The 14,602-nt window shown below is 42.0% G+C and overlaps 1 protein-coding gene across 3 annotated transcripts in view; it reads left to right on the top strand.

Annotated features, from left to right (window-relative positions):
• Positions 1 to 13,448, top strand: part of LOC119187687 (uncharacterized) — a 782,552-nt gene extending 769,104 nt beyond the window's left edge. For all 3 annotated transcript variants that reach the window (XM_075878472.1, XM_075878474.1, XM_075878473.1), the window contains one exon: positions 318 to 13,448. In XM_075878472.1, coding sequence (XP_075734587.1) covers positions 318 to 605 — 288 coding nt within the window. In that variant the 3' untranslated portion in view covers positions 606 to 13,448. The remainder of the gene's footprint in view (positions 1 to 317) is intronic.
• The last annotated feature ends 1,154 nt before the right edge of the window (positions 13,449 to 14,602 follow it).

Raw genomic sequence — 14,602 nt, forward strand, 5'->3', positions numbered from 1 at the left:
CGGTGAACATTTATCATATTCGGGCCGCGTTCCTGTTGCCCCTGGAACCTTCTGCTGGCTTTCGTAAGGTGGTGGTTTTAGTATACGCAACTAAATGCGTCCATTCGTGTTCATAAAGCTGAAAATAATAATGAAACTATAATATTAACTGTGTCCAAGCCTAGTAGAACTAGAGCAACTGTGGCGAATGCATAAGGCGTTGTTTGCTTGCGGAGACACGCACAAATGACGAGTGCCATGGTGAGTCCGTACATAATTGCGTCGTTGGTCATTCCCATATTGTGCTTTTCCTTCGCCTTGTGTCCTATTTTTCGCAGAAACTCTGGACAAACGATCCGGTGATCGAGGTCTGTCCGTACACCAACACGATCAAGCCGTCGCCGTACACGCGGTCCCGACTGCCCCGGAAGGTGTCAGTTGCGCAAACGAACGGGCAGGCGCGGACCGTGGACGGAGCAGCTGTGGGCGTGGCGGGTGGTCCTTGTGGAGGCGGCCTCATGCAGCGCAGCAGACCACTCCTCGAGGCGCCAAAGGCAACCAGCTCCATGGGCGCTCGCCTGGCGCGCATGCAGAGCATGTTTGTCAAGAGCACGGAAAAGGGCTGATCGACTTGGACTTGCGCTGGCCGAAGGTTTCTCCATGCTCTTCGACTGGACGAACGCTGCGTGGACGTGTGTTGAAGTTGTAAGCCAGAATATGTTAGTCTCAGCGTTCTCGCGCGTGTTGTTATAGACACCGAAAAAAATGTTTTTTTCATGTTTTATGAAGGAATTGTTATGAAAGAGCGCTGTCTGGCCTCGTGCGTACGAACTCTGCTTCATCAGGATTCCAAAGTGCTGTAAAAAATTCAATATCAGCTAAATAGTAGTCATGACACTAAAGCTAACATCCATTACAAGTAGGTTCCAAATTCGACTGGCGTAAAATTACAAATAGGGAATTTCATATAAGTGAACTAAATGTATGCGTTCATGTATTTTTTTTTCTTTTGTACTCCCCTATCTTTCTGCCGCTTTGCTGCTGAATCTATTGTGCTTCAACTAATTTAGCAGATTTTGTGACTCCCAGATATCAGGCTTATCTTTCACCGTGAATAGCAGGGGTCGGCTACTTGAGGCCCCCGCCACAACGTCAACGCCACCTCCATTCTTTCTGTTGTCACTTCCTATATGCAGGCCGACGACCCTGTTTTGACTTAAAATGCGATTTGCGCTTATAACCTGTAGATGTGTGACTGAAACTTGTGGACATTAGTGCTGGAAATAAACATGATTTTTAACCCACTACCCCCAAATAATGCCACATCGCCAAGCTTGTACGCTTTACCTGCAAAGCCCCCTTCTCCCTCCTCCACTACATCACTCCTTACGATTTGCCGTCCCGCACTCTGCTGTGTCGGCATCATGCAACTTGTCTCACCGTGTCACTAGGTAGCCGGCCCCTGGTTTATGGTGGGGGACGCGCAGGATGTGCGCCTTGAGTACGATACTCGGCCACTCAACGCTACGACCTTTCTTCTGTCGTGCGTGTTTCACATACACGCCATGCATGTCTGTTGCCAGCCGATTTCAGAAAGCTAGGCAATGATGTAAGCGATGCCTATCTGCGCACTAGGTCGGAATCGTGACGTATATGCATATGTTAAATAAGAACGGTGTTTAATCTTAATGAATAAGCAGATGAGTCAGAATAGGGTAGGGTCTTTCAGATGTGTTGTTGGCGTAGCATTTCATCTTCTTCTTAGCTTTTTTTGTAATTTTGCGTTAAAACAAACAAAGACTAATGTGAATGTATTCACTACTTCTTTCATGTTTCCCATGCCTAATTTGCTAAGTTCTTGTTTTCGTAAGCTCTGTCTTAAAAATCACATCCCAGCTCTTCTGGCCTTTTTGGCTTATACATACATACTGCATATAGACTGGCTGCCATTCACAATCAGATAATTCTAGCTTGAGTGTTTTAAAACATATGTCGTGTTCATTTCCGGCGGCAGGAACAGACAGCTCTTCTTGCTGCTCTCTAAAAATTTAAGGTTTTATTTGCCCTGTTGACACAGACATTGCGCTTTGAAAGAGAAATAGTATCTTGCCATAGACAAAGTCGTGTTAGATCATTTATTCTATCTAAACTTAAAAGAAGCCTTGCCTCATTCGGAATATATAAATTACAGCTTACTTGTTTAAATATAACCGAAAAGTATTGCAAAATGTAAGACATGAAGGACAGGAGAAAGGTCAGCACGCTGTCCGCTCTTTTTTGTTCTGAAATTTGGCGCCCTTTTTTCGTCTGAAACTGTCTGTTTAAATGTAGACTAATCACCCCTAAGTGGATTTTTCAACTTGCTTCGGCGAACTAAAAGGAAAAAAAGGCCCTCGTCGCTACATCACTTATTCGATATTGTGGAAAACTGTGAAGAAGAGAAGTATTGCTGCATCGCCTATTCGGAAAGTTTTTTGTATTGTATGCTAACAAGTTCACTCCAGCTAACGGGAGCACGGTCTCATTAACGCAGCATTAATAAAACGAATTCTTGAGCAGGGCACTCATTCGTTTTCTGAGCAGTTGTGCCGAGCTGTAATTCTGGGAGGAACGGTTTTTCAATGTGACATTTTAGCACCTTTCCTGCTGTTTCACACGAATGTAGCGAAAATGTGAAATAGAATGTAACTTGGCTGTGTTGTCGCGCACACTGCATCTGTCACAGTGACAGAACGTTGGGATCGTCTTTCTGATTTATGCAGAAATCACGTTTTTCCGGTTTTGTGTCACATTCTCCTCACCTACCGCCACTTTTTTAAAATCAAGACGTTGTATTGTGGTCTCGAGCATATTGTCATCAGGCATGACTTCCGGGCATGACTGACATATGCACGGAGAGTTGTTGCCTCTGATGTTTCTCTAACCACCTAAAAACCTGAAATCATGAAATTACGCGTCTGAAACTTGAAGTGTCACCCTGGAGCACTAGTAGGCTTTCATGGCGGCAGCGCAAGGGTATACATACACGCACAAAACTTGATAATGAAATAAAAAGAAGTGACAGCATGTATCGTTAACCAGTAATAATTTGTTTAGATATAGAAGTAAAATATTTAATAAGGTAAGTTAACTGCGACGTGATTGCAACGCAAGTGTGGTTTATCAATTAATGTTGGCGAAATTGCTAGTATGAAGCGCCCAATAATCAAGTGTAAATGAAAGAAGGAGAAAAATAGCGAACAAATTGGAATATACAAACGCGTGCTGAGAATACCAGAGCAGTGAAAACGCAGGCCCGTATAGCTAGGGGCCTCCACTCCCTTCAAAATTCGAATGAATGGGTGTGTTTTACCCAGAACCTATAACAAAAAAGGGCTTTTATCAAGCCTTTCAACAATTACCTCCCTCCTTGAAAAATATTCCTGGCTTTGGACCTGGAATGACGTATATGCAAAGCGAGCATATACATGCCTCATTTGAGGTACATCAGTGTCCCTCTGCATATCTGCAGTACAGTTGGAATAACACTTATCTATATATAGTCGGATATAATTGAAGAATTCCGGGGAAGCCCAGCCGATCACTCCCGTGACTAAAGAGGTAGCTCCGCTCATGCACTAGACAATGTTCTCCGAAGGCCAGTAACCCCGCCTTTTGAGAAACGGCCGGCTGTCTCAAGGCGTTTGTCCGGTGTGCGTGCTCATTGGGGTATACATCCGGCAAATGCCGCAGAATTCCAAAGTTGTATCAGAATATAGAGTCGTAGAGGGCGCGGCTGTAGACGCTGGCGTGGTCTGCAGCTGCCACCTCGCGCTATAGCTACAAGCTTCCTTGTCCGGGCTACAGGAGCACCACGCACGCACTTCCAAGTGCGCGTGTGCCACTCCTGTATTTCGGCCGTGGAAGCTCGTGCTTGAAACGCTTGTTATCATCATGGCGTCGGTCTCTGCTTACGTTTGTTAAAAAAAAACTGCACCAGATGTGGCTGATTGGCTGCTCTAGACAAGAGTGACTCCGACTGTTCGTGTCTCATCTATATGATGTATACATAGCATGCAAAGCTAATCATCAGGTTAGAGTCCCTTCGGTTACCTGCAACAGAATAGATGGCTGACAAACAGTGCGGTCCCTTTGATTTTGTTAAAGCATGTTTTCATTAACTTTGCGTACAGTCCACCACAGAAGTTTACGCACCATGTGAACGTACAGCCAAGAACTTCTTCGCGACATTTATGCTACTTAAGCATTGATAGGCAGCGACTCTACGTCCAAGAAGCACCCCTCCCTGATTCGATGAACTGGCTGTTTTCCCCCTGGCCACGACTGCTTTCCACGTTTCACTTTTTGACGCGGTGCGTTCTTCGGCTGCCGTGGCTAGGGTGCCTCGATGTGCTCCTCCGGAAAAGTGTGAAGACACTGTTTTTGTGGACGCCATATTGGTTCAAACGTTCACGTTCACTGGTATTGCCTGGCGTGTAGAAAGGGATCGCTTTCAGCAAAATGCGCGGTAGTTTGGCTCAGTTTATTCTTACTTCATTTAGGGCTTGCACATATAATGTTAGTAACAAATATATCAGGCCCTAATGATTACGCAACAAAGATTTGATGGTGAAATCAAGGCATTTAAAGCGCATCTATTGTTCTGTCTATCTCACTTGTAGCATAGGTGCTGGTGCTCTCGTGGCCCATTGATTAATTTGGCGAGTACCAAAATTGACATGACATGATAAGAGCACGTGCAGAACATAAATGACTGCTCATTACGTGAAAATTATGATGTGTCTGTAATGTATGCCATGACATACGTGACATGGTCAAGGAGCTACAATGGCCGTTTGGTGAATTTCATGTATACCAAATTGTCATGGTGTGATAACAGTATGATGAAAATATACATGACGGCGATTAACACCAAAACCTTGTCATGCATGTCTATAGGCTATGACATACATGACCCGGTCATGGAGCTCTTACGTCAGTATGATTAACTTGATGTGTACCAAAATTTACACGGTACAATTGGAGCGTATTGCCAGCATGAATGACTGGCCATAACAAGAAAATCATGTCATTGATGACATGTGCGCCAAGACACACATAATATTCTAATGGCCGTTTTATTAACTTTATGTATAGCAAAATTGGCAGAATATGATAACAGCGTAGAATTAAAAAAAATGTTTGGTCATAACAACAAACAAATGTCATGTATGCTATGACATATTCAGGGTGTCTCCCAGTTATCTTTAGCCAGAGTTTAAAAATATGCCGTCACACGCGACCAAGATGCGCCCGTATACATGTTACTGACCATTGTCTGCAGCGAATCGGACTATTTTTTGTGGCCTGATCAATTGTCTAATTATTTTTTTTAATTAGACCCTTTTAACTAACTAAAGAAACGAAAATGGGTCGAAATTTCCATGAGTTGTAGATTTGTTAGTAAAACGCCCGATTAGACTGTTTCCAACTTTATGTCTGTTTATTAGTGTTTTTCCACCAACTACAAATGTCCGTGAAATACAAAAAGTAAAAGTTTCGCCAAAAGGGCGAGGAAATTAGTGCGATGGCAACATATTCGAATGTTTAACGAAGCAAGGCTCGCATCCGATCTCACGTAAATTAAAAAAAAAACGTCGGTGTTAAGGACACCGCCGCTAAAGGTACACTGTTGGCACCGTTTTTTTTTTTTTGTGTTGAGAATACAGCCCATAGAAGCTCCCACCTGCTGTGGGTGCACAAGGCGCGCGCTGATTGTAGCCTCGATAGCGCAGGTCCCATAAGCACCCCCGCCCCCACCCCTCTGTGTCGCGCGCGCGGCCGGAGTCCCCGGCCACTGTCCCCACTGTCACCACTGTCATGAACCGGTGCTTCGCACCGGTTCATGACAGTGGTGAGTAGTCACAGCGGTTATTGCTTTTGAGGCGGATTGACTTATATGTGAGGTTTAACGTCCCAAAATCACCATAAGATTATGAGTGACGCCATAGTGGAGGGCTCCGGAAGTTTCGACCACCTGGGCTTCTTTAACGTGCACCCAAATTTGACCTAGAGGGCCTACAGCATTTTCGCCTCCACCGAAAATGCAGCCGCCGCAGCTGGGATGCAAAGAATGGATCTGAATATGACAGAAACAAGGGGTTTACAATATTGTTCCAGGGCAAGCCTATGCACCGCCCGACACTTTCGAACCATTAAGGTTGCCAGGTGGCGTGGAGTCTTTCAAAAGGTGTGTCCACCCTGGAAACAGAGGCGAGCGCTCATCGAGACGCCCTACTCATGACGGCTATGTCGGCTGTCACGACGGCTCACGTGGAAGAACGGTGTTTTGACACTATTTTAACGCAGTATAGCTCTGTATTAGTGTTGAGCTAATTCTGGTGAATTGACACGTAGGCACCCTAGCCGTGGCTATACGTGCTTCTGTGCGTCTGTCTGGAGAGTAGTCTATCGGCAAAACTGTCATAAGTCAAACTTTTTCTTGCAAAGTGGTATGTAGCCAACAGCACACCGCTCGAAGCCCGCCGTCGTAGCTTCGATTCTGCTATAGAGTAGATATGTGGCGCTCATGCCGAACGCGCTTTGCGTCAAAACAACGAACTAATAATGTTCTGTGCGGCTATACAAAAATAATAAGCCAGTAAAAATAACTAGGAGGCTCGTTTCCGGCCTAGCGCTGCGGTCGATGGTAGATGGCGTGGACATGTTGTTTGGTACGTGCTCTCGTGGTTGGTAGACTTTAACGGTTGACTGTACGTTCTTATGTGGTCTTCAAGTCTTGTTAAGCCGTGTTTAGTCGTGCCAAGTTTCCTGGCAGTTTCAGTTCAGGGAAGCGTAATTGTGAAGCTGACAGCAACTGAGATCCGTCGTCGCGTCTTGTCACCCCTTTCTTCAGCTGCTGTCGTTTTTTTTTTTTTTGGTTATCAGGGCACAGGGTTACCAGTGGTCTGCCATTCTGTCGTGTCGTGCATGACAAGTGCCTATCGCATCGAAGTTTAACTAAACCAATAGTAACTTGTCATAATGTTACAGAACATTCCACATATCAAATTTTTAATGCGAACTTGATGCTGGCGTGTTATTCTCGTTGCGTAATGGGTTCTCATATTTATGTGGAGTAGGTCGCTGAGTAGTGGGGCCTTCCACATTTGACAAGGTTTGTTCTCGTTGCAGGATATGTGTGATAGCATGAGTAAAAAAATCTTTTCCACACAATTTTAATGAGGCTCGCGGTAGTTGTAGATGTCGCAAACAGTCCCGTACTAGCTGTAACACTCACGAAGGATCTATTTGAATGAAACCGGATAGCTTCTTGTGTAGCCTGAAACTGTCTGCATGCTTCTAAAAGCAATGTGCTAAAAATTTCATCAATCTCTTACTAAGTAGTTTCGCATTTCTCACGAATAATCCGCGCTTTTATTGCTAATTTATATATTGTATGCACAAGGTGGTACTTTCATAAAGTCACTCCTCAACTTTTTTCTTTTTTTAAGTGCCTTCGCTGGCGTTATGATCCTAGTTTGGAATGACTGGTACCTTCGATATTCTAAGCACTTTCTTGTCATCATATTTTTCACCCTACGGAGTGGCTTTTTAGTTTGTTTGTCTTTTCGGCGCCTAATACATATCGTCGGTTGCGCTTACCCACACACGGAGGGAGGTGGTGTCGAAGTAGAGAAAGCCTGGGCAAGAGGTCAAGAAAATTGAACACATTTTTGAACGACCTTTTTGCGCAGTGAGGTGGACTTCTCGTTCCAAGATCGGGTGTTGCTAGACGATCACGCACATTAACCGTGACTCAGACGAGCTCAATGCTTAGGAGCGACTGCAGGGTACTTGCCAGGCTTGCACCACATGGGAAAGAATAATTTATTTAAGGTGAAGAAGCTCGGCTGTTAAGGGCACCACCCTTTCTGCATATTTTTCTTGAAAAAGAAAAGAGAGACTACTGCAGCCTTTCATCACTAAATGTAAGATATTCCGCCCAATAATGAGGGAGGGGTGGTAGTAAGAAATCAACAGAAAGCAGCAGCCCACATGGTTTAGCAATATTACTGTAAATAAAACGTCTCCACATACAGTAACAACATTGCAATAAAGCTGATCATAACTTACCAGCTTGCGGAATGAAAAATTGAAGCAGTTTTCTCACCAGGGATCAGAAAAACACTTTTTTCCATCCGCCTAATATACTTTGCTTTGTTCGGAAGCTAGAATGCACATTAGGCAGAGCATCCCGCCTGCATTATTTTTTATTCTGTAACAATAATAAAAGCCCATGACACATGTCGAGATCAGTATTCTCAATTATCCTGAAGTTCCTTGCCTGTTCAGAAAGAAAACATAGAGGGAATTCTGAACAGTCATTCGCGTATGAACTGCTTATATTAACTATCCAGGACGCTTTTTATGGGTCATTTGACAGCTTTGCTCTTCAGGTCTACTAAAGCTTATGTCCACTAAATATTACGTAGGCCTGGTGCTCCTAACTTTTGTTTTTTGTCTGGTTTTGAGGGTTTTTATGTCCACTTTTGCAAATGATTACTTTATTTTTTTATATAGGTGATGACTTTGAATCTATGGTTACATCAGTACTTACCTGGTGCACCGGGCGCCTGTCAAGGTACCTGTCCTACGGTGGTTTGTCCCTAAGAATCGTTACACTCGAGGGAAGGGTATGACTGCTTTAGTCTATAACGGCTCCACTATACAGCAAGCGTGTAGTGTGACTTCTAGAAAAAGGCAAGCAAATCTGTCTTTTTGTACAGGGGTGATCGTGTATAAATTGTTTTTCTAGTACACACCACGCTACGATTGTTTTGCGATAACACGAAAGACAAAAAAGGAGAATTTATGAAGACTTTTGCAATAAAGCTAGGAAGCTGTAGGTTGCTTTACTTACATTAGTAAGCGAACAATTTGAATTAAATGCAAGTAGGCTGAGTTTTACGAAAGAATTGCCCCAGATTGATCAAATACAACTTCTAGATATTTCCTTAACGTTTCAGAAGAACCACGTGTGCTGACAACATTCTCTGAGATCTTCGAAACCACTGTTAAGCTTCTCGACGAAATGCTCAAAGATAATAAAATAAAGTAGTGTAGCCATGCTATGCCTTAGGTGTTCTCTCACTAAGTCGTGTGAGCACAAAATGAGTGCCAGATATAATGCACAGGTTAGGCGTCTTTTATGTGTAAATTATCCTCTTGTGGCTGTGGCCACTATGACTGTACATTTGAAGAAATTCGTTATATTAAGTCCGACCATGGTTGCATAAAGCACAAGTAACAAGCGTGTCGTAGGTGTTTCTCACATTTTTTGCGTATTTCCAAGGCTGAAAAAAGTGGAAGGTAGATACGGCGTTAATGTTGTTTCTACGGCTGCCATTAAGCTAGGCAAGATGTGTGTCGTCGTGCTTCGAAATAATAAACTGGTGATAGATAAGAAGCAGACTGACATTTGTTTCGTCATACTAACAAACCTGTTGATTGTCATGCGTGCGTAGTGTGTAAGATTCCGTTTAGCCATGGCCGCTTCTACGTAGGTCACTGTACCAACCAGAGATTAATTGACAGAGCACTAAATGGAAGCTCACCATCGAATCTATTTTTACCTTGTTGAGAGTGTAAGGGCACGTCGAAATTCAATGAATTCTCGGTCTAGGCACAAGAAAAGAGTAACGCGCATAATTATTGAAGATTGTCATGCTGATAATATAATAGTGCATGTGTGAGTCAACCATCAATTAACTTGCATATAGAAGAAAGAGTGTCCTTTATGTAGCATGCGTGCCGGACTGATAGGTATCGCCTCTTACTTGGACATGCACAGATAAGTTATTGTTTTTATACTTTATTTTCTGCCGTTGAGCGCCTTCTTCAGCTTTTACTGAACGTTTAGTATGGCTTGACTTCTCTCGTTGCGTGTTTGCACGCTTTGTGTCTTTGTCCAGAATTCTGCGGTCACTTTTTCACATTACAAAGCTTCAGCGCGCTCAGTGAAACAGATGCGGGACCCTATATCCTTTGCGCACCGTTGGTTTTTCTTTATCGACTTTCTGGCAAACGTTTTTTTTCCTCACTTTTGAACAACGAATGACAACTTCGCACTGCATAGATATTATTACAAACGGTAGATAGATATCTGAAAACAGAAAGCTGTGACGTAATACATAACAGAAAAAAGTAGTCGGTTCTTCGTCATAATGCAAAAAATTTTGTCAGAGTGCATATAACATGTTTGAAGGTCTTCACAGCTTATCTTCATTATTAAAACGTACTACCAATGTTTTAGAAAAAAAATATTACATTAAATTACGTACCAAGGAAACATCAAAGACAAACTCTTGTTTACTTTTGATTTATGAGTCATCATTTCAAACCTTCCCTGTTTATCGTTTCGCTGTTTCAGTTTATTCAGTTTCAGTTTATTCATTCATTTATTCAAAATACAAAATTTGTAGAATGTAGTATGCAGACGAGGGTCCCAAAGTCAAGCGACTGCACTGGGACCCTCGGTTAACAATAAAAGTAAAATAATAATTATAACAGCACGTAAAATACGCAACATAAGTGAAAAGTAAACAGTGAACTTACATAAAATAACATCAAGTAAACAAAGAAGGCAGTCAGAATGCGACACAAGAACAATAGTAATAAGTTATACAAGTAAAACATAATCACGCCATAAAGCAATAATCTAAATTTGCAAAGGCTTACCAATTTCATGTCCGGATACATAACAATCGTTAAGTAATCATCGTTGTCAACCTAGTTATGCAAGATGAAGTTTTTAAGTTCACGTTTGAATGCATGAAAAGATGATGATGATTTTAGTGTATAGGACAGGTTATTCCACAATTTAATGACCGCGAAGGCGGACGTCATTTTGCCATAATCGGTGTTACATTTAGGTAAAAGGAAGTTGTGACTGTGGGCGAATGTAGTGCTATTGATGTTAGTGAGTAAACTAGCATCGATAAATCAAACACAAGTTGTTTGTTAAGTTGTTTATATAACAATATGATTAAGTGAAAATTAAATAAGCCAGACACAGTAAGAATACAGTTAGCCTGAAGGAGCGGGGTAGCATTAGAATAAAATGAACTGTTGGTAATAATGCGAATGACCTGATTCTGAATGTGCTGTACAGACGAAATATGAGTGTTATATGTATTTCCCCATGATGTGATGTCATAGGTGATGTGACTATGTATGAATGCAAAGTATAAAGACAATAAGGCTTCAAGTGAAAAAAAAGGATGAGATTTGATGAGTGATCTTATACCAAATGCTGTTTTTTGTTTGACGTAAAGAATGTGATTGGTGAACTTTAAATGAGGGTCTAATATTACGCCCAGAAAACACACACAGTTAGACGCAGGAATGAAATGATTGTCAATGAACACTTGTGGAATGAAAGGTAGCATTTTTTGTGATGTTTTAAAAACCATGAACTGAGTTTTGAGTGGGTTTAAAATTAAGTTGTTTAAGCGACACCATTCAACGACATTAGTCAGTTCTTTATTCAACATATTGATCAGAGTAGGTAATGATTTATGCGAGATGGAAATGGTCGTATCATCAGCGTAAAGAATAACTTTAGAATCTTGAAGGCAGTCAGGCAAATCATTAATATAGATACAAAACGGTAAGGGTCCAAGAATGGAACCCTGTGGGACCCCTTGATTATATATTTTAACATTAGAATTAACCCCCCCAATGCAGACTGATTGTTCACGATCAAGAAGGTAGTTTTTTATGAAGGTCAAGGATGGGCCAGTGATACCCAAGGACTCCAACTTGCTGAATAAAATATTATGACTAATGGTATCAAAGGCTTTCGTGAAATCAAGAAATACAGACCCTGTGAAATTACCGTTGTCGATGGACGTTTTCAAGAAATCGGTTAATGATAGCAATGCTAAATTCGTAGAACTACTAGCCCTGAAACCGAATTGACAAGGCTTTAGCAGCTTAAATTTATTAAGGTACTTGTTAATACGTTTCAGAAATAATTTTTCAATAAGTTTGCTGATGGAAGACGGAATAGAAATAGGGCGGTAGTTACGGACATCTGTCGTATCACCTTTTTTTGTGTACTGGGGTTAACTTGGCTTTTTTCAGTGAGCTCGGAAATATACCATGTTTAAAATCGATTATTAAAAGATCGAATAATAAAAGATACAATGGACGTCAAATTTCAGTTTTGCGAATTTCTGGCCGGTGCGCTCGTCCGTGGAAAGACATGAATTCACTGTGTTTTTGTTCTCACTTAGGCCGCTGTGGCGCTATGCAATTTGTCGACGATTGTTGGCGTAAACCACTGGCTATACTTTAGAAAACACGGCAATCTGTCCGCACCGACAAAACTTGAACTCGGGCCGAAAAGTTGTAAAAATCCATGACAGTAAGGTGACTTGGTATGAGAACTTTAAAATGACCTTATGAGCTTCTTGGTTTTTTTCCTTTTGTTTTTCTCCCTTGCCAAGGTCCTTCTCACGCAGAGCATTTTTTTTCATTGTGGAAGACCATAATAAGCTAGTACAGCTAAAGTAGTGTTTTTGTCAGTATTGTATCTTCTCGTTAACCATTAAAATCATTGTACCACGTAATTCATGCTTCTATATGTTAAATTTGAAACAAGCACAATAAGTTTTGGGTTCACAGACATTTAATGAGGTTAGAACTTTCACTTAATTATTGTTTTTCAAAAAGCAAGGGCTGGAGCAACATTTTTCGTCGTACTAGATGCTTTCTAAAGAGTGGTTCATCTGATTAGGCCAAATAAATTGAGTCAAATTGAGTTTTTAACATGGCTTTATACTTAAGCTGGATATCAACAATGTGCAATTAAACTTCTAGAGCGTGTTTGTTCCAACTCCTTTCTCTTTCTTTTTGTCTCTGCAATAAATCTCATGAGGCCGCAGCGCACAGCTTTACAAATAAAATGGGTCTATGCCAAGAAGAGACACATCTTTCTTGAACTTTTTAGGGAATTGCTCGTGTCAGTACTTTTTTTCTGAAGCCCCAGAAAGGTTTGTGCCGTCCACTTCGTATTATTAGCTTTGTTCGTGGATGTTATATTCTCGGCTTGACTGCATCATATTTGAAATGTCTTTTGAAAATCTCGCTTGCACCAGTGTGGCGTAATGTGCATGATAATCAACGGCTGTCGTGCGCCCAGTGTTTTTGCAGTGGCTTTTTTTAGAAATTATTTTTATCTTTATGTTGTTTTCGGTAGAATTAGCCTTTGTTTCCCTTGCAAAATTCATAATAAACATTATGTCGCTACTTTGCTGATCTTTTCTGTGTGGCCGTAGCGTTTTTACTGAAGTATGATGCAATATAATGCGTGATTTTCGCAGTGTTTTTTTTTAAATAAATTTTATGTAACATGTCGTGTATAAAACCTACTTTCTTCTTCCTTGCAAAAACGATGTAAATAAAGAAAGTTTCGTGGTTTGTCACCTGTGTCTTGGTGTACTCCATCGTTTCTTAGACTGAGCAGAAGTGTCACGTTTGAGCGTGCATACTCTGGCTGTAGCTGAAACTGGGAAGCACGTCGCTATGCGGTAATAAATGTCTAGCCTGTGTAAACGCACCTGTTCGGTCGCCTGTCTGTGCCTGGAGGGATATATCACTTAGCCCCAGTAGTTTAGGAGCCGGCATCAGCTTCTTTGCTTCGCGTATATGTGAAGCTTGGAAACCACTCGTTTGGGTGATTAGGGTAACAAAAAATGATGAAAACGCAAAGTTGTCATAAACTCCTCGTAACTTTTTTTTTCCTTGGCAGATTAAAACGGAAGTACCTGCCGTATCCTTTATGAATTAAATGAACCTCTTCATATTTCATATTCTATCGATCATTTCACAACTGCGCCGTGTATTCGCGTCTGCTTCTGTTATCAAGCCAGCTGTTAATGCTTTTGAATGGACGCGCGCTTCAGGTGATATATAGTTGCCCGTTGGCCTTTCAACGCAGGCAGATCGCGCTTCTTTGCGCAAGGCTACTGTCGTGAAAACGGCAAAGCGTGTTAGGCAATAGGGGTGTTTGAAAACTTGTGTGAGCTGATTGATTGATATGTGGGGTTTAACGTCCCAAAACCACCATATGATTATGAGAGACGCCGTAGTGGAGGGCTCCGGAAATTTCGACCACCTGGGGTTCTTTAACGTGCACCCAAATCTGAGTACACGGGCCTACAACATTTCCGCCTCCATCGGAAATGCAGCCGCCGCAGCAGGGATTCGAACCCGCGACGTGCGGGTCAGCAGCCGAGTACCTTAGCCACTAGACCACCGCGGCGGGGCCTTGCGTGAGCTCGTTATGTCGAAGTCAACGGTTATGGGCGTTTTGCTGTACAGTCCTGTGCGTTTCAGGTGTGTTACTTGCATTGGCTTTAGCAGACATCGTGAAATTGGTTTTGAAAAATTCCATAGACATAATATTACCTGCAACCTTATTTTTTGGTAAGGTGGGATCTACAAACACAAAATGTAATAGAGCTATCACCAAGTGTATATATACAGAAATTTCATAACCCTTTCAGTCACAGTGTGCACGGTTGTACGCGCCAACTTCTATGGCACGTCACGCACCGCGAGTTTCTTGAAATTGTTT

The sequence above is a fragment of the Rhipicephalus microplus genome, chromosome X (genome assembly GCF_043290135.1).
Source record: "Rhipicephalus microplus isolate Deutch F79 chromosome X, USDA_Rmic, whole genome shotgun sequence".
Classification (NCBI taxonomy): Eukaryota; Metazoa; Arthropoda; class Arachnida; order Ixodida; family Ixodidae; genus Rhipicephalus; species Rhipicephalus microplus.